Source organism: Lissotriton helveticus, chromosome 8, assembly GCF_964261635.1.
Source record: "Lissotriton helveticus chromosome 8, aLisHel1.1, whole genome shotgun sequence".
In the NCBI taxonomy this organism is placed as follows: domain Eukaryota; kingdom Metazoa; phylum Chordata; class Amphibia; order Caudata; family Salamandridae; genus Lissotriton; species Lissotriton helveticus.
Genome location: NC_136069.1, coordinates 194,427,542 through 194,452,727, shown reverse-complemented (window position 1 = coordinate 194,452,727; position 25,186 = coordinate 194,427,542). Strand labels below are relative to the sequence as shown.

The following is a 25,186-nucleotide window of genomic DNA, read 5'->3' as shown; positions in this document are numbered from 1 at the left end:
CTTGGTTGGACTTCCGCAGCCTAAATCGCAAAGATTGCGGCAGAGATGGCGGAGATTGCGAAAGCCCACAATGTCACAAACAGAGACAGAGCGGCTGGGAGTGCTGGAGGTGCTATTGGCTCTTTCCGGAGATCAGCAGGTACACTCATGCGAGGGCACTGACTCAGAGAAGGACAAGGAACGCTCTGACACTGAGGCCTCCGAGCTGGACAGTGTAAAGATGCCCCTGGTTACGCCAGCGACAGCGGATGGGTTACTGGACGAATGAAGGTCGTATTGTGAGGGACTGGCATGCTCTTAATGGGAAGGCAGGGAGGAACGGTGGACACTGCTGGAATGGCGCAACATCGAGTTTGGTATATATGAGGAGGGGGGGGGGGACATTACCGCTCCCAGGGAAATGTGATATGCTTGTGATTTGACTACGATCCTAATGGCAGACGGGGGGGAACTGATGTATAGCATAACTGACCTGGGTCTAGGGCGGGATCTTTCCACAATATTATCGGCGACCCCTTGGCGCTGAGCTCCCCTCGTAGCCCATACGGCATACCCTCAGTAAAAACTGAAGGGACTAGTTGCATATTAAGTCTAGGTCCTGTTCTTGGGGTGGAGGGGTTGTTTGAAAGGGTTGAGGGAAGTTGGGACACGGGGCTCACTGGTGTGCAAGCTGGAGCGCGGATTGAAATATGGTTACTGTATGGCAGGACAGGGGACATTGCCTAATTTACGATGTATTACCTGGAATATGAGGGGTCTTCACACTATGACGCGGCGCCACAAGATCCATGCATATTTAGTCAGAAGGGGCATACACATAGCTTTACTTCAGGAAACACACCTAACTAAGGCGGAGGGATTGGCGTTACAACGAGGTTGGAGGGAGCAGGTGTTTAGCACTGCCTACTCTGCGTTTGCAAGAGGGGCACTGATATGGTTTAGAGCGGGGGTCCCTTTCCAGGTAACAAGACAAACAATAGATCCTGACGGCAGGTTTGTAGCCATAGAAGGGAGACTCCAGGGTAGGGATATAGGACTTTGTAGCATTTATGCACCAAATATTGACCAAGCACGCTTCTTTGAGCGGCTGACTGGCACGCTGGCGCACTACCTTACTGGTTCTGTAGTGCTGGGAGGAGACTTCAACTCTGTAGCGGAAGTAACGAAAGATAGGTCGCACCCTCCGCTGGCGGACTCCTCTGTACTTAAACTAGCGAAAAGCAGGCTGGAATGGCAAAATAGGTGGAACTTAGTGGACGTATGGTGCACACATCACCCATATGACAGACACTACTCATACTTCTCAGCAATGCACGAACTGCATGTTCCTATAGATGCAGTCCTATGCTCTGCAGACATAGTGCCCTCTGTAGTACACACGGAATACCTGGCCAGGACAATGTCGGTTCACAACCCATTATTGTTTATTATGCATTGGATGGTGGCGATGTCCACCATACCAACATGGCGACTGAGACCCGAAACCTTAGATGTTCCGCTGTTCCAAAGGGAATTAGCTGAGGGTATAATGCATTATTTTACCGAGAATGCTGGTACGACATCGACAAGAGCAACGGAATGGGACGCTTTTAAAGTAGTAATTCGAGGGCGCTGTATTAGCAAACATGTCGGTGTGAGGAGGGTACTGTTACAGGATGTGGATAGAGCCGAAAATAGGCTGCGGAGGGCGGAATCGGACAGGCCTGACCACCCTGAAAAGCAGGAAGAGGTGATGGCAGCTAAAGAAGGGGTAGCGGTGTAAGTCGAGAGGTTGCGCTGTTTTGATTATAAAACCTATATCACAAAAGTGCATGACGAAGGAGATAAGGCGGGGACGCTGCTTGCGTGGCTGGCCAACCCGTTAAAGCGGGGATCACCCATATTGGCCTTGGAAGATAGGAATGGACAGGTAGTGTTCACCCAAAGCGAGATTGTAAATAGATTCTTGCAATACTATGAAGCTTTGTATAGGAGCTCGCTTATAGCGGGGGGGAGGACATAGACTCCTATCTGGAGGGGCTAGAGGAAGAACAAGCGGAATGTTTAGGTAGTGATATAACGCTGGAGGAAATCAGAAGTGCTATTAAGCACAAGGCCTGTAACAAAACCCCAGAGGTAGATGGGTTGCCAATAGAGTTTTATTGGAAATATGTGGACCTGCTGGCCCCCAGGCTGTTGGAAGTATACACGGAGGTGAAGAAATTGGGTCGGCTTCCTAGCTCAATGAGGGAAGCATTGGTCATCCCACTGTTGAAGCCCGGCCGAGTAGGGACTGATATGGCCTCATATTGGCCACTATCGATGCTGACAACGGATTATAAGATTCTGAGCAGAATCTTGGCGACTCGCCTTTTGCAGCACATGACAGCACTAATTCATGAGGATCAGGCAGGTTTTATCCCAACGAGGAATACGGCATCCAACGTGCGGCGATTGCTAAGAATATTAGACAAAGATCAACCTGCAGCGCAGCAACCTATGGTGCTTTCAGTAGACATAGAGAAAGCATTCGATAGTCTGGAGTGGTTATACCTCTATAAGACCCTGGGACGTTTTGGACTAGGAGATGACTTTGTGACCTGGACCAAGGTGCTTTATACATCTGCAGTAGCCAGAGTGAGAGTGGGAACACTGATCTCGACCAAATACCCGGTAGGCCGAGGCACGAGACAGGGATGTTCACTTTCCCCTTTATTGTTTGCCCTGGCCATGGAACCGCTAGCAGCTCGAGCCAGGAAGGGAGAGGAATATGAAGGCCTGATGTACAGAGGTGATAGGCAGTATATTTCGTTATATGCTGACGACCTGCTGATGTTTCTGGAAGACGCAGGGGAGGCGCTGGCGGGGGCTGCAAAATTGCTAATGGAATTCAGAGACATTTCAGGATTGAGTGTGAATTGGGCCAAAACTTGCCTATTTCCGATGAAGCCAGGAGGGTTACGGCCTGAGATGACTCATGAAGTACGATGGGAGCCGACATGTCTGGCGTACCTGGGGGTCAATGTTTACCACAATGCTACTGACATGTTAGAGGGAAACGTGGGGAGATGTGTAAGAGCGCTGAAGGGGAGCATGGCCTTTTGGGCAACACTTCCACTATCTGTGACAGGACATATAGCTCTACTGAAAATGGTGGCACTACCTAGGCTACTATATTTGTTTAGAACACTGCCTGTTTGGATACCAACCTTAACATTTAAAACATTGAAATCCTTGTTAGTGGGGTTTTTATGGGGAACGGGAATACAGAGTGTGGCCCAGGCTACGTTGACACGACCAAAGGCAGAGGGGCGGCTGGCAGTCCCGGATTTTGAATTGTATTATATAGCAGCCCAACTACAGATATTGACACAAGCAATAGCAAGGGAATTTAGGGGTCCTGAACACTTGAGAGGAAAGGGACTGCCGCGCCATGTCATATCCTTTATAGTTATGCAACAAAAATTAGACCTCAAAGAACTCTCCACAGAGGAAAAAACATTGAGATTGTGCTGGAATAGATCATAGCGTAAGGCGGGAGTAGTTCACCCATATGCTCCTGAAATACCATTGGGTATGGCGACTGCGCTACCCCCATGGAGGCGACTGGCCATCTCTTCAGCAATGGGAACAGGCAGGGATACAGGTGATTGGAGATTTATATGAGGATGGGGAACTGATACCTTACCAGGCATTACAAGAAAGATATGATCTACCCGTGGGGGGATTACTGATCCATGCGGCCCTGATTCGTGCCTTAAAGGCGCACTGGAAAGGAGGAATAACGGAACCCAATACGACGGGCGGCCGGGACTTTTAAGGCAGTCACATGCTTGTTCTCCAGAATGCTAGTGCCAATGGATAATTTGAGATTGAAATGGGAAGTGGGGATAGGGAAACCCATACCGGAGACAAACTGGGAACACATAGTACGCAGGGCTTGGAAAAGCACGAGGAATGCCAGGTTTCAATTAATACATTTCTACATACTTCATAGAGCATACTTAACACCGGGCAAAATAAGGAAGTATTTTAAAGTAGACGAAGCGGCCTGCCTTAGATGTACGAGAGCGGGAGTGGAGCTTGAGCATATGCTATGGGAGTGCCCTCAACTAGGGGCCTACTGGGAGGATATTGGAGACGCTTTGAGCTCGATCACAGAGAGGCGGTTGACTTTTGACTTAGCAACGTGTGTATTGCACTGGTTCCCTCACAAATCTAAGACCAAGATTTCTAGTAAATTTATAGACATGGGACTATTGTTGGCAAAAAGAGAGATAACGAGACACTGGAAATCAAAAGACAGCCCTAGTAGTGAGAGATGGAAGGCTGAATTCATAAAATTGATGCGAAGCGAGAGTACGCTCAGGTACCAGCAGGCAAGGAGACTAAATAATGCTAAGGCACTGGACGCTGCGAATGCCTGGGAAACATTGGTCCAAGCATTACTGGATTACCATGTAGGTGAGGATTCAGAGCATGATAATGAGGTTTGAGAGAGGCACCCATGCCCACAGGTATGCAGAGAGATGGGCATAATGATCACTGTACCAGGAACTAAAACTGGAAGGTAGCTTGCAGTTACGCACACCGGTGGGGAGGGAGGGGGGAGGGAAGATCGAAGGGTGTTGGGGCCGACTAATATTTGATTATAGTTTGCGAGAGGCTGTGCATATTGTAGAAATATGTAGATTATTGGAACATCCTACTTCAATGTCACTATTGGTGGTTTGGAAGGAGCAAAGGGGGAACACTGGAATGTGTGACTATTGACAATGACAAAGGGATATTGTTGGTATTCAGAGCATGTATGAAACTAATAAAATATGTTTTAAAAATAAAATTGAATAATGGGCGAGTGGTAATGGCAGATTGAAATGCTTTGTCAGATTTGTCAGGATTACATTTATATTTAGACTGTCAGTAAAAGGATCCAACCACTGATTAAAATCCCCTGCAACAATAATGTTAGGATTATCAAAAGAGATTTATAAAATCACGATGCTATTCTAGAAATCTGGGTCCATTTTAACTAGACCATAAATAATAAATAAAAAGATTTCCCTATTATGAATGATAACCTTGTCCAGCACCCATCGTCCATCACTATCACATTGAGTTGATAAAATGTGTACATGCAGCGATTTATGAAAAAGAATAGCAACACCACATTTATGGTTAATTGCAGGAGAATATTATACTTGCCCCACCCATTGTCCATTTAATTTAAGAGATTCTACATCATTACAATGAGCTTCTCTCAATAAAGAAAAATGTGAGTTCAATCTGGACCAGTGAGAGAGTACCTTTTGTCTTTTGACAGGATATCCCAGACCACGGACATTCCACGAGACAACGTTACACATATTTAAGGAGTTTAAAGTTTAAAGTTTAAAGTTTGTTTTATTGCACAATTATTTAAAATCATTGCAATATGCAAGAATACAAAAAACGGTAGTATAGGCATTCGAGACTGTTAAAAACTAGAACTAAAACAGTAAATGGGTAGGAAGGAAAGGTAAAAGGACAAGGAAAGTCAAAAATCAATTACTTGCAAGGGATTAAATTCAGGCATTGCACGGAGGGAAAAGTCATGGAATTAATTTCAGAAATAAATTTGACAAAGCGGGTCGCCATTTGAGGCGAATCCCCCCTCATGCATACCTCGAGTGCTTCTTGGCATGTTCTAATACCTAGAAGGAGCCAAATTGGTCTCAGCCAGAATATTCTTTGTGGCCGCAATTGATGACAAATGCACAAAATGTGAATTAAGTTTTCCTCTCCCCGTTTGCAAAACCGACATTGGGAGGAGGCTCCTATCTTATATCCTTGCCCAAACTTATATGCTTTCAGCGGAATTAGGCCAAATCGGAATCTCATTAGCTGGTGTTTAATATACGGTTTCATTGCTGATGCAAGATAAGATGGAAGAGTTTTCGAAGCGTATAATTTGGCGGCCCAGGTGCCATGAGAGAGCTTGAGTACCAGTTGTGTGTCCGATTGGTTTGAAAGGATTTTAGCTTGCTTGATTAAGAGATTTCCTTTCGTTTCGTTGGGCAGAGAAGAAGACCATATGTCCCCCGCTTCGAGCGATTTGAGACAGAACGTTAAATATTTATTCCATGATGTGGCGGGGTTTTTGAGGACCAGCCATATACAGCTCTTTAGCGTATGAGAATTTGCTTGTTTCGCTTTTAAGCAATATATAACGAATCTTGCAGCCATGATCCAACGCATGGAGGATAGAGAAAATTGTTTCCGTATGTGGGCATGGGAAGTCGAGTTTGGCAATCGAAAGACCCGGCGGTAACATGATGATTGCACTCTATCAAGCCAGTTGTTCAGTTTGTCCTTGAAGATGATTGCTCCAAAGGTAATTGTGGGCAAAAATTTTGCATTAATCAGTTTTATTAATGGAACCAAATCCTGAGAATGTAGGGCATTCTTTGTTCTCAAAAAGACACCCTCTAGACGGCGAGCCACTGTCAGCATCTCAGATATGTGCACCGAGCATCTACCTTTATGGTCAATCCAGACACCTAAATATTTGTATGTAGGGACAGTCTCCAATTGCTTCCCCTCTATGAACCACAAGAGCTTTTTTGTGTTCGTAGGTGATACTGCCATCGCCTTGGTTTTGCCTACGTTTATCTCGAGCATATTATTTTTACAATACTGGGCGAGAGAGTTGAACAGCCTTTGGAGGCCCACCTGAGTTTGGTCTAGCAGAATCGTGTCGTCCGCATACTGCAAAATTTGAATTTTGCTTTGGCCAATTCCTGGGGGGAAGGCTCTTGATCCAGTTAACCATTCGGGGAGGTCAGCGAGGTACAGATTAAAAAGTAGTGGTGCAAGGGTGCACCCTTGTTTAAGGCCTCTATTTGTATACATTTTGTTAGAGGTGGTCCATTTTGATGTTACTCTGACCTTGACCCATGTGTCCGTGTGAAGGGCTATTAGCGCATTTAATAGTGGGTGCACAGACATAATATCGACTAAATAATATCGTTTGGACATAATATCGACTCCAAAATATCGTTTGGAGAAAATATCGACAGGACAGAATATAGACAGCCAAAATATCGTTTTTAAGGTAAGTGAAGTAATATCGTTTTTAAGGTAAGTGAAGTAATATCGTTTTTATTTTTAGGGTTCAGGGTCAGTTTTGGGTTTTTGGGTAAAGGGGTATTTTTAGGGTTCAGGGTCAGTTTTGGGTTTTTGGGTAAAGGGGTATTTTTAGGGTTCAGGGTCAGTTTTTAGTTTTTGGGCAAAGGGGTATTTTTAGGGTTCAGGGTCAGTTTTCAGTTTTTGGGCAAAGGGGTATTTTTAGGGTTCAGGGTCAGTTTTCAGTTTTTGGGTAAAGGGGTATTTTTAGGGTTCAGGGTCAGTTTTCAGTTTTTGGGTAAAGGGGTATTTTTAGGGTTCAAGGTCAGTTTTCAGTTTTTGGGTAAAGGGGTATTTTTAGGGTTCAGGGTCAGTTTTCAGTTTTTGGGTATTATTTTATTATATTTTATTACTATATATATATGTTTAATAAATATGAAATAAAAAAATATTTATTTAACTTTCATTAATTATTTAATTATTATAAGTTAATTTAAGTAATTTTAAGTATATTTTAGTAATTAATTATTAATATTAATTTAATTTAACACTGTTTTTAGTAAATATGATATGTTTTACAACTATATTTTTGTAAACGATATTTTTAACTCGATATTTTTGTACTTACCTGTTTGTAGATAGAAACTCGATATTTTGACTGTCGATATTTTCTCAACGATATTTTTGATGGTCGATATTCTGTCGGTCGATATTCTTTCAGTGATCCTTCACAGTGCCCGCGGAATTCCCCATCTTGACAGTTGTTCCCATAATTTGGGGCGGCTAACGCTGTCGAATGCTTTGCGGAAGTCAATGAATCCCATGTACAGGGATTTGCCTTTTGCAGCTATGGTAGTCTCCATCAAATGGACTATCGAAATCAAATTGTCTTCGATGTGGCAGCCTTTTCGGAAGCCAGTTTGACTAAAGGGGATTAGATTCTTCGATTCCACCCATTTTGTAAGTTCTTTCAACAATATACTTGCATAGGCTTTCCCGTCCACATCGAGTAGAGCTATCATCCGATAGTTATCGGGGTCAGCGCGCGAACCTTTTTTATGGAAAGGTACTAAAAGTGATCCTTGCCACGTATGCGGGATGGTACGTCCCAGTATAGCATCTTCGAATAGTGGAGTCAACAGCAAAGCCCATTTTTGTGCAGCAGCTTTAAAAACCTGTGTTGGGATTCCATTAGGGCCTGGGGCACCACCAGAGCGCATTTTCCTTATTACCGCAGCTATTTCTTCAGTTGCTATCTTAATAGGACATAGCGTGTCTTCCTCCTCGACTTGCAGGTCTAGTGTTGGTTGGACGCCCCTACTACCAGTTGGTACGCCCAATGTTGTATACAGCTCTTTGACATACTTCTCCCAGTCAGCGGGGGAGATATTAGTTGCAGTCGGAGGTTTGGCAGCTTTGGATGCCTCGTTCACCCAATTCCAAAACTTCCTTTGATCCTTGGTTTTGATTATCTCGAAGGCTGTCGCCCAGTGACGCTCTTCTTCCTGTCTTTGTAAGGCGAATCTGGCCTTCCTATAGACTTTTCTAGCTGCTGATATATCATTCTTCAGAGATTTGTGTTGGCTTTCGCTGTACGTGTGGGCTCGTTGCAACTTATTTAGTTTACTCTTTGAGAGAGTTACAGCTTGTTTTTGCTCCAGCAAGATAGTCGAAGCCGGAAGCACCTGCAGACGGCTACTCGTTGTTTTTAATGCCAACTGATCTCTGAATTTACTCAGTCTTGTTTCCCAGGAGGGACCTGCGAAATACTCAGCCCCATCTTGGCAATGTTCGGAAAGAAGATTATCAATCTCTGTTTCAAGTACTTCACAGTTCTCCTCAGACCATCTCAGTTTTTTTTACCTTCTGGAGGTTTAATTCCCGTCCAATCAGGGGAATTATTGGGCGATATTGAGGGCAAAGGGCGATGTTACATACTAGGATGGCATGATCGCTGTCTGCAGATGGCATTACCGAGAACTGGCGCACCAGTTGGAAGGCGAAAAGAGATATCCAGATGTAATCTAAAGTAGCCATGCGGAAGGGGGATATATGAGTATAGGCTGCAGGATTATCAGTGGGAAATCTTCCATTAAGAGCACGCACACCAGATTGATTTAGTTTTGTTGCAAGTCTCATCCCGCTAACTTCCTTCCGTTGGTATTGAGACTTTGCCTCCGGTATTGCCCACTCTTCATTTCCTTGTACTATTTGGGAGGATTGACTTGGGTCCGGGACCATTAGATTACAGTTGAAGTCATATTTAAGGAGGTGAATGAAAGATACAGGAATACAGATAATACGCTGCATGGACACTGCTGAAAACAGAAAGACACCATGTATTCAATAAAAATGTTACATATACGTAATGTAATTCGAAAAAAATTAAAAGAAGAAAAAAGAAGAACATTCATAAAACAGTACAACAAAGACAGTAAAAAGTAACTAGTCTGAGATGGAGAGACAGTGATAGTAGGAAATAGAGCTAGATCAAGAAAAGATATCCTGATCCAAGATGAAGTGTAAAAGAGATACGCATGCGACGCAACAGCACCAAGAGCAAGAAGAAGGGTAGAGGGAGCAAAACTAAGATATGAAGGAGATAACAGCCATATAGAAATATTATAGAGAGAGGTAGAAAGAAATGTTAGAAAAGTGTAGGAATAACAAGAATTGGTAAGATTAAGTTAGGAACACTGGGAAGGAGTATCCACAGAGTGTTGTGGGAAATTTGGAGAAAAGATTTTATTATTACAGGATCATCAAAGGAGCGGGAAGTGCCCTCATGAGTAATTTAACATAGACAAGGATGCAAACTGGCATAAAGGATATGTATTTGTCTCATTAGTGGACGAAGAGCAAGAAACTCTTTCTGGCATTGGTGGTAGTAGTGAGAGATATTGAGATATATAAATGGCGTAACCAGACCATATAAGATGGCGTTTTACCTTTGCTGCCTGCAACATACAGATGAGATCTGTAAATTCCAAAAATAAAATTATAATTCCTCTGGGTCTGGTAGACTGAGGTTGGAAACGACCAAGACAATGTGCACGTTGAATATTATATGGAGGATCAAGTTGAAGGTCAAAAAGCTCAGGCAGGAACTTCTTTAAGAAGAGAAGAAGGTCTGGGCCTTTCAGATTTTCAGGTAGACCATATAACCGCAGGGAATTACGTCTATTTCGATTTTCAAGATCCTCAGTATGCAACTTGAGCCGTTGGATCTCTTGCTCCAAGATAAGAATCTTGGTAGTAGAATCATGTAAATTACTTATACTTTGTCCATATCAAACAATTTCCCTTCCATAGTGATCCATCTATCTTCAATTTGTTGAAGTTTTTCATTGGTAGCAGACTTGAAGGGTTTTAATCCCCTCACATAATCAAGGATAGTATCAATAACAGGGTTATGCAATGACAGAATGGGAGATGGGGGTCATTTTTCTCCCGCTTAGGTTTTGTAACAGAAGAGGAAGGCTTAGCTAAAGCTAAACGATCACTGGCAACTGTTGCATGACAAAGAGGACGATGCATCAACTTTGGTGATTGTATGAGCCTGCCCATATGCTGTGTGAACAACACTTAGAAGCATGCAGAAGTGAAGGAAAAATGTGTATAAGCTTTGAGTGCAATATCCAGAGCAAAGAAAGCATTCACAGATTCTTAAAAAATCAGCATGAGAAAAAGGTAGCAAAGTTATATAGGGAATTCATTAAAATGGCATTTATAAGAAAAAAGAGCCATTTGAGTGAAGAAAATGCCATATATTCACTAAAATAGTGCTGAGATGAGCAAAAGAGAAAAAAGAAAGAAAGAAAACAAGTTGCCCGGTTTTTAATTGTTAAAACACAGATTCTCATCAGTAGGGGGCCAGGATTATGTAATTATGTAATGTGTGTTGTTAGGGGCGTGCATTAACAGGATATGAAATTCACATGTATTTGCTGTGCTTTTTTCACGCCAGCTCCGGTATCTTGATAGAAGCTGCAATCTAACTCGAACAAAATTGAAAACTACGGCCTTGCCTGTGAAACTAGGAACAATACCAATTTTCTAAATACCTCTGATGCCCATGAGGACAAGTTTGAGTATCTTACGTCCTGGTGAGTGCTTCTGTTCAGTTAACTGTTTCTTCATAAATAGATGGCATGCAATCCTCGGCACCTTGTGTTAGAGGAGGTCGGGCGAACACCGTGAATTTCTTAACTATGGATAGTTTATTTCTCCTGCCCTCGTGACTGATGGCGAGTCTATCGTTGTCACCTTAATTAAATAACTATCTACATAGCAAAACTCCCGTTATCCCTATACTGTTTAATTGAAAGGCACCTATGGAGGAACAGCAGGCTTGCCTTTCTCTTTTTTTGGGGCTATAGTCCTTCGAATACAAAAACAAGGGTGCTCACAGTTTAGGACCAGCTGAATCCAAAAAATATGGATGACTGTCAGGTAACCAGTGTATGTTTGAGGTGTATGTATATATGGGTTCCCTAATTATCTAGAGTTTGTGTGTCTTAAGAATTTACTTCTGGTTTATCAATATGATACAATATATTAAGAGTGACTTTAGAGACTGGAGCCGTTCCCATATTGATGATTATATAAAAAAATTTAAAACTCTATAACTGGTAGCGGTGTATATATATATCTTTTGTATTTCCAGCCCTGTGTGTCCCCCTCCCCGTGGTACCTCGTGGTACCTCCTCGCCCTGACGAAGGTGCGGCCCTACCCGGGCCCTACATCGAAACGCGCGTTGGCGTATTTCCCGAGGGTGGCAGTCTTCCATCTGAATCAGACGATTTGATCCATCATCTCTTGCCCCCCTGTGCTTTTGTCATCGCAACATTGTCTATCTTGGTTGCGTCTATGTCCCGATGTACCTGTTTATTTAATGAGTGGAAAAATCCTTGAATGAGAGATAGTGTGAAAGATATGAATGTGGTTTGAATCTAGTATGGTACGGTGTGTGCGTGACTGTGTTTTCAATGAATTCCTTTGACATTGTACGTAAGATAAATATATGTTATGTCTTTTTTATGGCTATAATAATGAAAAAAACTTTTTTACAAAAATGACTCAGATCAAATGACTGATCAACAAAAAGAATCTAAAGGTATCCATGTGTGTCTGGCTCCAATTCTCGTTTGTCACCCCCCATGTAGAGAGTAGGATCCTCTAGAAGGACCTTTGTATACTAACTGGGCAGGGTTTCTTGTTTCTTTTTTGCTGTTGTACCCCTTGGCCTGCCTTTTATCCTTAAATCCCTCCTGGGAACCCCCTTCTATTCTGTTGTTTCTTCACAGCCCGGTGCTGTGGGGGTTTGTGGGTACTCTGGGTTTTGGGGAACCCCATGTCTGAGAGAGAGCTGTTCTGTATGAAAGTCTGAGTGATTGATGTCTATTTGAGATTTTGCTTGGGAGTCGACCCTGGTCTCCCTTGACCCTGAATTATCTTTCTCTTCATCCTTCTGGTGCTTTTTAGTACTTTTTCCTTCTATCCATCATGGAACGTATTAAAATATTTGGTTTTACTGATGAAGAATACGCCAAGATGATTGGCTCCACCTCCAGTGGCAACCCTCAAAAGAACCAAACTACATGCCCAATTTATGTTGGATTACCTAAGAGCAGGGACCATCCCTATCGGACTGAGGGTCCGCAACATCCCAGGTGTCTTTGTTGAGATCAGACAGTTCCTGGAGCAGTGGGCGCTCATTTCGAACCGCTGCTCCATGGACTGGATGATGCTCATCATAGAGACCGCTAGGGATGTCATCGACATCCTCAACAAGGAAATCCAAGAACTGGAGGATAAATTGAGGGAAGGCAATGCGGTAGATCTTGGCATAAAAAAGCTGGAGGAAATACATTTAGAGCTTGACTCCTTTTCTGAGTATCTGTTAAAGAGAAAAACAGAAAAATTCTGAAAGGATATTAGACTATTTTCTCAGGAACAAGCCTATCCATACCTCTCCAATGGATTTTATACCAACTTGGAAGAGGCCAATCAAGAAAATCAGGCGCCAAGATGGGGCAACAAGAGGGTAACTACCTTCTCTGACACCACCGACTCAGACGGCGATGGTCAAGAAGAATATGACCATAATTTTGACCAAGGAGACAAGCCAAGCCGCCCTAATAGGCCTGGGCCATTTGACAGGAATTCCCCGCAACAGTGTTTTTTAGGGAACCGCCGTGGAAATTCCCGCCCGAGAACGCGGACCCCCACGGCGAGGAGTTACCATCCGGGTCGAGGACAGCCTCAGATGTATGTCCAAACGCGACATCATCAATAATGGAAAACATAAAGGGCATCCCAGTATTTAATTTGTCCCGGAAAGAGATAGACCCAGCTTTTTCAATTTATTGACTAGGGGACTATCATTTGTCCCAGCGGCAAATTTTTACAAATTTGAATTTACTAAGGATCTACATCTATTTTTCAGAAAGATACGTTAAAAAAAATTCTTTGCTGAACGTCCTCCCCTCTCTGATCAAGAGAATAAATCCAGACTAAGACCCCCCTCATCGTTCATTCCTTCCATTGAAAAGGTGGGCCCTGAAGTGAACATCTTCGAGAAAGTGGTCACTAAGAAATTTGACCAACTAATTAAATACGTCCCTGTCCCCCCCTCTAATCTACCATCAGGGGAAGAAGAAACCCTTAAAAACTTGAAGGATGACAAAAGCCTCACTATTAAACCCTGTGATAAAGGGGGAGGGATCGATATTTTCGATACCCCCACCTATACCAACAAAATGGACACTCTACTCTCCTCCTCTGGTTATTACCAGAGAACTGTAAATAACCCTGAAAATGCCCTTAAACAATGCATTTTATGTCTGGTCAAAAATGCTGTCGATACTGGCCTCATTTGCAAACAAGAAGCCGAATTCCTAACCCCGAGCTATACACGAATACCCATAATTTATGGGGTTCCCAAAACTCACAAAAACAGCTCCGACCCCCCCTTGAGACCGATCGTTTCCACCATTGGGGCGGCCACCGAGCCATTGTCTTAGTATATAGACAAGTTTCTTAAACCGATGGTGAACGAACTTGAGTCTTATGTTAAGGACACGGGGCATTTTATTGGTAGGATCGAAGGCACCCCATACTTTGAAGATTGTGAAATACTAGTCACACTGGATGTAGAATCTTTATATTCCAATATCCCGCAAAATGGAGCATATAACACCATTGAAAAAATATTGGCATCCAAACCAGAGATCACCAATGCGGCCTTCATACTTCAATGCCTTGATCTGGTCTTGCATGAAAATTATTTCGAATTCAATAACAACATGTTCAAGCAGACTGAGGGAGTCAGCATGGGGGCCAGCTGCGCCCCAAGTATTGCGTGCCGATATGTAGGAGAGTTCGAGAGGGTTAACATCTATAATGAAATGGCCCCCTTCCATGAAAATGTAACAATTTGGTCTCGATTCATCGATGACATTTTCTTTATTTGGAAGGGGGACCAGGACACCCTAAATGAGTTTTTGCTTTGGCTAAATGCAGCCGGCCCTAATCTCCAATTTACCATGCATTCCAGCAATGACAAGATCGAGTTCCTAGACATCTGGGTGGAACATCAGGCCCATAAACTGAAGGTTTCTTTGTACACCAAACCCACAGCGAGAAATACGCTGTTGCAATACAACAGTTTCCACCCACGATGCCAAAGGGACAGAGTACCCTACAGTCAGTTTCTCCGAATTAGGAGAAACTGCACTGATGTTGGAGATTTTCTAACCCAATCAGACATTCTTAAATACAAACTATTACATAGAGGATATCCTCCTAGACTGGTCAAAGACTCGTTTACACGAGCAAGATATTCTAACCGGGAATGCATGTTCCTACCTAAAGAGAAAGAAACTCAAGAACAATTGGTATGCATTACCCGACACTCTAATCTTGATCACAAAGTACGCCAGATCATCAATTCCAGCTGGCATCTCCTCAATTCGGAGAAAGAAAAGACTCCCCTACCCAGACCCATCTTTGCCTTCAAGAGGAATAGGAACTTGAAAAATCATCTTGTGAGAGGCAAGATGCCAGAATCTGGCAACACCCTACAAATTGCCATCACCAGCTGTAACCCCATCTATGGGAACCACCGATGTGGCATGTGTCAAGCATGTCCTCATGCTATTGTGGGCGACACTATTACTACTACATACCGTACCATCTCAGTAGCTCGCAACAAAAGACTGACAAACTGTTGCACGGGCAATGTTATCTATGTAATACTATGCCCGTGCAACCTACCCTATGTAGGGGAAACAGGACGCGAATGCCGCCTTAGAATCGGTGAACACCGATCCAACATCAGGAACAAGAAAGTCACCACCCCCATAGTATCTCACTGGCTGGAGAAAGAACACACTGAGAAAGAACTGAGATGGTTTATCCTGGAAAAAATCCAGGCTAAACCAGGAGTAGATCCTTTAACTCTCCGAAAAAAGAGAGAGGTTTTTTGGATCTTCTTCTTGAATTCCGTTAAATCAGGCCTCAATGAGGAATGCCCCTGGCAGAATGCCATTATGTAAATTCCCTCATTCACGAGAGTCTTTTATCGTTTTCTAGATATGAGACTCCTGCTTGGGACCCTGCAAATATCTTTTTATTATGTATGTCTTTGAGATTCCAGTCCTATCCCAGCACCAATCCCTGCACTGTTGTCTGTCTTCAGAGCTCAGACCGAGTGTCATTTTTGATACTGCGGTGACATGTCCCTTTGGATCGCGTCCATAGCAGCATGTGACCACTTGGGACCATGTAGTATCGTGTTAAGTTGGGACCTCGGCACCGCTATAAGGTTGAAAGCGTTCAGTGGCCTTGAGTATCTTGAATCTAAAACCAGGATACCCCCCATGACCCCGATTTTTTCATCTGTGTAACGGACCACAACAGTAGCGTAGTCATCGTTCTAAGATGGCCGCCGCTTTAGATCTTGGGAGTTAGCCCGCCCTGAGTTTCTATGACCTCGATCTTTCCATCTGTGTAACAGACCATAACAGTAGCGTAGTCAGCGCACGAAGATGGCCGCCGCTTTAGATCTTGGGAGTTAGTCTGCCCTCAGTTTCTATCCGGAAATTGGGAGACCCAGTGGAGGCCGTCTCGAGCCCCTTTGCGACCTTTATAAACCGTGCACGGTTATGGCGCCCTTACCGGAATGCGGTGGTCCAGTACGCCCTGAACCCGTGACAGAATCCTTTGTGACGGCCATCTTTTTCGTCTCACAAGTAAGTAGACTCAGACCGTTAGACAAACTTGTTAGTGAGAGAACCCCCTAACCTGTTATGCGTCGCTCTTACCCGTTGAGTCTTAAACGCCCCTTGTCACAATGGTTACATGTATCTTTAAAACAAACCCTCCTCTCTTGCCAGATTCATCGTTCGTGAAATAGAAGGGAGCCCTGCCTTTATTCCTCCTGTCTCATCCCGCAACTACACACGGATAACGGCCCCCCAAGAGGTAGGGTACTTATTTACCTTTATCTGTTAGCCCCTCTGGGGTCTCCGTTAGGGGGATGGATTGGCATTTTCTCCTATGTGGAAAAAGATAGCCCCCTTTTCCAAGTCGGGCATTGTCCGCTTTAACTTGTTTCCACCTACCCTGGTTGTAGATGTAGCAGTTATCCATATCTATGCGGAAGTGCCCCCCAAAAGACGGAAAAAAGAAGAAAGAGAGTAAAACTCCGGCGGCCTTGTTTTATTCAGGTAACCAGCGGCGCCCATCTCGAGTTGTGTGTTGTTAGGGGCGTGCATTAACAGGATATGAAATTCACATGTATTTGCTGTGCTTGTTTCACGCCAGCTCCGGTATCTTGATAGAAGCTGCAATCTATCTCGAACAAAATTGAAAACTACGGCCTTGCCTGTGAAACTAGGAACAATACCAATTTTCTAAGTACCTCTGATGCCCATGAGGACAAGTTTGAGTATCTTACGTCCTGGTGAGTGCTTCTGTTCAGTTAACTGTTTCTTCATAAATAGATGGCATGCAATCCTCGGCACCTCGTGTTAGAGGAGGTCAGGCGAACACCGTGAATTTCTCTTCCAGGGGATCCTCATCAATAGTCATAAGCATTAGAATATTGCCGCCCATGCGCGGGACCCCGGAAACACTATATTATATGTGCCCCACATATATACACTCATATATATATATATACATATATATATATATAAACATGCAATAGCAGCCAAATCACACCAGAGCTGAAATATGCTGTGAAGAATTTCCACCATACATGAACAATATGCATTAGAAACATGAGAAACAACACCAAAGATTGTTTAGAAACTGTTTTAATGCTTAGGCAGCAGTAGAAATTCTTATAACTCACTGAAATCATAGAAAGCTTCCAGGCTGCATTGCAAATACACAGTCTAAAAAGACTGAAAAGATAACCTGTAGCTGTATACAAAAAACTGACACTGTGCCTTTAAGGCACCCATGACCCCCGGTATCCCATCATGCTTCAGGGGTGACAGTTAGGTCAGTTGTTCTTTCCGGCTCCTTCAGGAAGGATCCTGGTAACACAGCTCCACTAATTTCTGTTTTCTGACAGAAAATTACTTCATTTTATGTTGGACCTGCGATGGGCAAGCCCAGCACAAAGGGCGTAGCTTGGCTCAAGTGACAAGGCAAGTGAAGGCTATAGTGTTAAGCCGGCTTAATTAATAAATAGAATAACTTCAGGATTGAGTATCACAATAAATATCACAAATAATATCAGAATAAATATCAGAATAAATATCAGAATAAATATTGGTTCATTTAAATAAACAACCACATGTTTCTTCTGGTATCGTGGCCACCAATTAAATACTTCAGAATCATTACATCTGCAATACGTTTCAAATGGGAAAGATATCTCTTACAGTTTATGCTGTTTTCAGTGACCAGGTATACGGCTTCTCTGAGCACAAAATAAGGTTTGGGACTCTTTAATAATCACTCAAGGCGTATGCGCGTATATCTAGAAGGCAAGGAAACACAGTAAATACATCATTTGCACTCGGCGGTCACCGGGATAGGATCTCTGCTTTGCCGGTGAAGTCTATGCGCGCCTACGGGCTTTAGCACCACTTGAGCACAAGCGGCACCAGTTCGAAGTCATTAGACTGACGAACGGGCTGCCGGAGAGGTCACACAACCTTCGCACACAGTCAAGTAAATGCCGGTTCACAGTTCCTTCACAACGCTGCATTCACTATGAGGAAACGGGCCCACCTCACATCGGCTGCAATCAAGATACGATTCAGTCGGGCACAGCACTCCTCTCGTTAGCGACGGGGCTCTCAGGGGCTCCACGGACCTCCCTCCGACTTCCGCATTCAGGGTGGTTCCCGCCCACAGCTACAGCTCCCGGGTCACTGGGGAGTGGCAGAGACGCTAGTCCCGCCCAACGAAGGCCGGCCTTTCCCCGCCCCGGCGCACCACCTCACCTTCTATCTGCGCAGGAAGCGCTCTACGCTGGTGGGGCTCGGAGACGTCCGAGCTCCCCTCTAGAGGCACCTGACGCGAAGGGGGCACAGCTGATGATCGCGGTCGCGGCGAACTTGCTCTCGCCTTGCGACTCGATAAGTCGATCACAGTTCACCACCGGGGGGGGGGGGGGAGTAGAGGCACACGAAACGGGCCACAGTCTTTGGGGGCAATGAGGTACTCGCTGGGCAGGCGCTGTAAGCGCTAGGTCACTTCTCACGTAGCTGACTGGAACGCCAGTCAGACACAACGCCAACAACCCTTTGCTGCTCTACTGCCTGCGCTACCAGCCACCTCAGGGGTCAACAGGGCAGGTGTCAATCTGGTGTCAAGTCTGGAATCTCTTCTCTAGTCTGAACTCTTCTAATCCTTCATTCAATCTAAAATGGCCGCCAGGGACTGGGCCTTATATAGCCAGTGCCCTGGGGTACTGGCACAAACCAGAAGGTTCTAGAACCTTCTCTGGCTGTGACAATGACATGGCACTCTTGAGGGGTATTTAGGACACTCACAGCCACCGTACTGCGGTTCTAGAGCAGCCATTTTGTGTACCTGAGGAAAATAAAGGAATTCCTGTCAGAAATGCGCGCCAACCAAAAGGGCGCCAAAACCTCAAGAGGCCAGGGTACATGAAGGCTCCAATGGGAGTCACTTCACATGAGGAAAAAGGGTGTCCACCATTTTAGGTCCATTTATACAGGTTGACAACCCCAGTTTGTAGTGCCACAGGTTTGGGCCAGGCGCCTTGTAAATAGGTGCCACAAACTGTGTGAGCAACTGGGCATCAAGGAACATCTAACCCCATGAGACACACATAAAAAGTCCTGGTAGACAAATAAAAAGCGACAATTTTTGGGAGGTACAGGGGAACAAAAGAAATCATAGTGGTGAGGGGACTCTCAGAAGCAGACGGGTCTAACACGCGTCCCCCCCAGCTGAAAGTGGGGAGAGCTACCCAACCCCTTGGGAGTCCTCAACACTAAGGCGGAAATACCTGGAGAGACCGTCTGCATTGGCGTGGTCAACTCCGGGCCGGTGTTCCACCCGAAAGTCCATTCCCTGTAGGGAGATAGACCACCTCAACAGTTTGGGATTTTCCCCCTTCATTTGCATGAGCCAACGAAGGGGTCGGTGGTCTGTCTGAACAAGGAAGTGTGAACCAAACAAATATGGTCGCAGCTTCTTCAGTGCCCAGACCACCGCAAAGGCTTCCCGCTCGATGGTACTCCACCTCTGTTCCCGGGGAAGCAGTCTTCGTGACAGAAAGACCACGGGCTGATCCAGACCCTCTTCATTGAGTTGCGATAGCACCGCCCCGATGCCAATGTCGGATGCATCTGTCTGGACAATGCACTCTTTTGAAAAATCTGGAGCCTTCAGGACTGGAGCTTTACACAATGCTTGTTTCAGAGTGTCGAAGGCTCGCTGGCAAGCCTCCGTCCAAATGACTCTCCTGGGTTGCTTTTTGGCCGTGAGTTCTGTAAGGGGTGCCACGATAGTGCCATACCCCTTCACGAATCGTCTGTAGTAACCTTTGAGGCCCAGGAAGGCTCGGACCTCAGTCTGGGTCTTGGGGGGTTTCCAGGCCATGATTGCCTCAATCTTCGCCTGAAGGGGCTGCACCGTTCCCCGGCCCACCAAGTGTCCTAAGTACACTACCGACCCCTGTCCAATCTGACATTTGCTGGCCTTAATCGTCAAGCCAGCCCGTTCCAGGGCCTGGAGAACGGCTTGCAAGTGCTGCAAGTGATCCTCCCAGCTGCTACTGAAGACAGCTATGTCATCCAAGTACGCAGCAGAGAATGACTCCATCCCGGTGAGGATCGTGTTCACCAGCCGCTGAAAAGTGGCAGGAGCGTTCTTGAGCCCAAAGGGCATGACGCAAAACTGGTAGTGTCCATCAGGCGTGGAGAAGGCTGACCTTTCCTTGGCTCCATCAGACATGGGAATCTGCCAGTACCCTGCAGTGAGGTCAATGGTACTGAGATATTGGGCAGCTCCCAACCGGTCAATCAATTCATCCGCCCGAGGGATCGGATGAGTATCCGTTTTGGTTACCGAATTTAGTCCTCGGTAGTCCACACATAATCTCAATTCTGGTGTGGTGCCAGGTGGGGCAGCTTTAGGAACTAACACCACCGGGCTAGACTAAGGGCTACTTGAAGGTTCGATGACTCCTAGCTCCAGCATCTTAGCTACTTCGCTTTGGATACTGGCCTTCACCTTGTCAGACAGCCGGTAAGACTTTGACTTCACAGGTGGGCTGTCCCCTGTGTCCACGTCGTGGGTACACAAGCGGGTCTTACCCGGGACAAGGGAGGACAGAGGAGCGAATGACCCCAAGACCTGGCGACATTCCTCCTGCTGCTCAGGAGTCAGGGTTGGCGAGAGTTTCACTCCCTCCACTGACCCATCCTTTTCTTGAGACGCAAAAAGGTCGGGAAGAGGCTCTGTGTCCTCTTCCTCCGATCCGTCAGTCACCATAACCAACATCACTTCGGGCCTCTCGTAGTGGGGCTTGAGGCGATTGGCATTTAACACCCGATGCGGATGCCGAGGGGTCTTTACGTCCACCAGATAGGTAGACTTGCCCTTCTTCTCCAATACCTCGTAGGGGCCTGTCCAACGATCCTGGAGGGCACTCAACTCTCCAGGCTCCATCACCCACACCTTCTGGCCAGGCTCCAACTCCACTGGGTGAGCGTTGTGGTCATACCACGCTTTCATAACTGCCTGACTGGCTTCCAAGTTGTCAGAAGCTTGCTTCCACAACTTAGCCATTTGGCTTCGGAAGGCCAGCATGTAGCTCAATATCACAAACAATGGATTTAATACCGATCTTCAATCTTTCTAAATACCGTCTTGAAACATCAGATATATCTCTGTTAACAAAAGGACTCACTTTTGTTCCCCATACTAATGTAGATACATTTGAACTTTTACAGGACCTACACTCTTTCTTTAGGAAGATAAGACTCCAAAAATTCTTCCAAGATAAATCTGACAATGATACAGACATGGGAAGTAATAACACTGTAGCCTTACCCTCCACCTTCACCCCCAATTTGGACCAACTAGGCCCAGAAATGGCCATTTTTGAAAAAGTGGTTATAACTAAGTTGGAACAAACTCTCAGATACATTCCAAAACCTAGGTACAATATATCTAAAAATGAGTACGAGTCTCTAAACAACCTAAAAAACAACAAATCGGTCGTTATAAAGAGTAGCGACAAAGGAGGAGGTATTGTTCTTATAGATTCAACACAGTATGAAACCAACATGCTAAAGATGTTGAATGACCCCCGGTTCTATAAGAAAGTAACTAGCAACCCTACTATGAGAGTAATAACCAACATTCAAAAAATCACCACTAAGGCCCTAGAGGATAATATTATAAATAAGAAAGAGTATGAGTTTCTCAATACATCACAAAGAAAGATAGCATGTATCTACGGGATGCCCAAAATGCATAAGGACCAATTAGATCCACCCTATCGTCCGATAGTCTCCACCATAGGCACCCCGACTGAGGCAGTTTCAAAGTATTTAGATAACATTCTGAGACCATATGTACAACTGTCTCCATCGTACATTAAAGACACTGGAGCAATTATCAGTAAGATAGAGCATCTTCCCTTCAACACTAATAGTGACCTTTTAGTCACTCTTGATGTTGAGGCTCTATATAGCAACATCCCCCAGACAGAGGCTGTGGAGGCCACTATGTGGTTTATCGATCTCTATAATATCCCATGTAACAAACAGTTTATGTGTGACTGTCTCAACCTTGTATTGAGAGAAAATGTTTTCCAGTTTGGTGACCATATGTACCAGCAAACCAAGGGCGTGAGCATGGGGGCAGCCATGGCTCCGTCCATAGCAAATATATATATGGCCCTTTTTGAGGCTCACCATATATTCAATGAAATGGCCCCCTTCTACGAGTCTGTTTCCCATTGGTACCGGTTTATAGATGATATCTTTTTCATCTGGACCGATGGGGAACAGACTCTACGAGAATTCCTCCATTGGATCAACATGGCTGATAGCAACCTTCGGTTCACTTCACATGTACACGGATCCCAGGTGGAATTTCTGGACATATACATTAAAAATCAGTCCAATAAATTGGAGGTGGATCTATTTACGAAACCCACCGCGCGGAATACCCTCCTTCACTTTTCCAGCTATCATCCTAGGTGTCAGAAAGATGGAATCCCTTTTTCCCAATTCCTGCGTGTAAGGAGAAATTGCACAAATATTAAAGATTACGACCAACAATCCGTAAAAATGAAACAGAAGTTCATAGATAGGGGCTATCCACGTCGTCTGGTGCGTGAAGCATACAAGAGAGCCCGGTTCTATAACCGGGAGAGTCTTCTCAAGCAGGATAAACCAACTCAAGAACCTAAGCTGGTGTGCATCACTAAGCACTCCACACTGAATGCTACTATCAGACAAACCATCAATGCTAATTGGCACCTGTTAAATACAGACCCAACTAAACCTAAACTTGCCAAACCGATGTATGCCCATCGGCGAAACAAGAATCTGAAAGATCTGATAGTCAGATCACGTTTTGATAGCCCAACGGCAAGACTTCCCTTCATACAGAAGTCCATATCAGGGTCTGATGCCTTTAAAGGCACGTCTCGATGTGGCTCGTGTCTGTCATGCGATGGAATCATTCCAGGAGAAACCTTAATACATAATGACTACAAAATTACAGCAAAGGAACTTTGGACCTGCAAGACAAGTAATGTTGTCTATTTGATCTTATGCCCGTGCAACAAGGGGTATGTTGGTGAAACTGCCCGCATGATCAGAACACGCCTGACGGAACATAGATCTGCAATTAAGACAAAGAAATTAACATCCCCCTTAGTGAGTCACTATATAGAATATCACCATGCCCCATCGGACATCAGATGGCGCATTCTTGAGAAAATACATCTATCCGAGGATGCAGGTGGTGAGAAAATAAGAAAGAAGAAAGAAGTCTTCTGGATTTTTTCACTTAAAACATTTTCGCAAGGCCTGAACAATGACTTGCCCTGGTCGAATGCCATTCTTTAATAGTATAAGCATTCCAACCATGTGTGAATGAGGTGTCCATAAGCCTCAATACTATTTCAGATACACGCGTTGGGACACCCATGAGATACTGTTGTCTCAATCCATGCTGGATTTATAGATGAAGTGTGTTCCTCTCTGGGATAACCGCCCCAAAAATACCCCATGAGATACTGTTGTCTCAATCCATGTTGGATTTATAGATGAAGTGTGTTCCTCTCTGGGATAACCGCCCCTAAACCTCCCCCCCCCCCCCCACTTCTTTGGGGGCAAAGGGGATAGAAATCATGGAACGGCTAGATAAAGATCGTTAGACCTGCCCCAATAGGAGATGAATGACAAACACACATTTGTGTTGCATCGCCTTGCCAGGAGTCTAGGGCAGAAGATAGAGGTAGCTGCTAAAAAGCACCATATCTCTTTAAATATAATGGGCTGCATCGCCTTGCCAGGAGTCTAGGGCGGAAGATAAAGGTAGCCGCATATAAAGCGCAATATCGCTTTAAATATAATGGGCTGCATCAACCAATAGCCAGTCCGTTTACATAAAAGGCCCATGGAGTCACGTATTCGAATTCTGACCGACCGAAGCAAGACCACTTCCGTGACATACAGCCCGGGGACAACGGTAAGAGTAAATAAGCGTTAGGGACACTCGTAACCATGGTGTGCACACGGGCTGTGAACTCCCTTTGGGTAACGCCCGCTTTCTTTTGCCTTTTAGTGTAGACCTGCGGCAACACGAATTACAGAAATTCCGTACCTCTCCATTCAATCAAGCGCATCTCTGTGTGCACATTGGTAAGATTTATCGGCGTTGTTTTGTTGCCCGGCTACTTTAGAGAGATAGTCTATAGAGACACAAAAATGTTTTTTTAATTCAGGACTCCGTTCTTACAGCTGACGGTTTCCCGTTGGAGCAGCCTTCACCTGACTCGCCGCCTAACGGACAATTTGCATTCTGTCAAGTTTGGTCGTCTATTTGTTTATCCAGACGCCATACTTAACCTTTTGAGTAGGAGATGTGTCGTGGGGCCCAATCGGTAAGAACCGCTTTGTTTTTCGATTAGAGAGAACCAATAGATGTACAGACCATTTATCTAAAATTAGGACTCTGCTTTTTCAGCTGCTGGGGTCCGCATAGAGCTTTGTTTATTGAATACGCTACCGAACGGAGGAACTGTATCCTGTGAGGTCGAGCTGTCCCCCCGCTGTTCCACGCGTCCAACCTAATTCTTTCAGTAAGTGTGACTCCATGTAGTTAGGTCGGCAAAACCGCTAGGTCCCCAAACCTGACTAAAAAGGAAAAGTAATCACACCTATAACATCCAAACATTGCTTTCTATTCTAGGGTCGGCAATACTAGCGTTTTACAACGTCCCCAGTCTCTTGGTGTCATACAGTGGAGAAAAAATATATTTTAATATCATCATACGAACAGATACTACCATTTACGAGGTAACATACATGAGTGTTAAAGATGTTATATAAATATAAGGACCTAACTAAATTTATCAATCTA

The 25,186-nt window shown here is 44.7% G+C and overlaps 1 protein-coding gene across 6 annotated transcripts in view; it reads left to right on the top strand.

Annotated features, from left to right (window-relative positions):
- LOC144772512 (carbonyl reductase [NADPH] 1-like) overlaps positions 1-25,186 on the top strand; it is a 166,986-nt gene that overhangs the window by 35,310 nt on the left and 106,490 nt on the right. For 3 of the 6 annotated variants that reach the window (XM_078656893.1, XM_078656896.1, XM_078656891.1), the window contains exon 2: positions 11,051-11,189. The exons of 1 other annotated variant lie outside the window; for it this stretch is intronic. In XM_078656893.1, the coding sequence (XP_078513019.1) occupies positions 11,153-11,189 (37 nt within the window). In that variant the 5' untranslated portion in view covers positions 11,051-11,152. Of the gene's footprint in view, positions 1-11,050; positions 11,190-16,929; positions 17,052-25,186 lie in introns of those variants that run through there. 2 more of the 6 variants (XM_078656892.1, XM_078656895.1) reach the window with 2 other exon arrangements.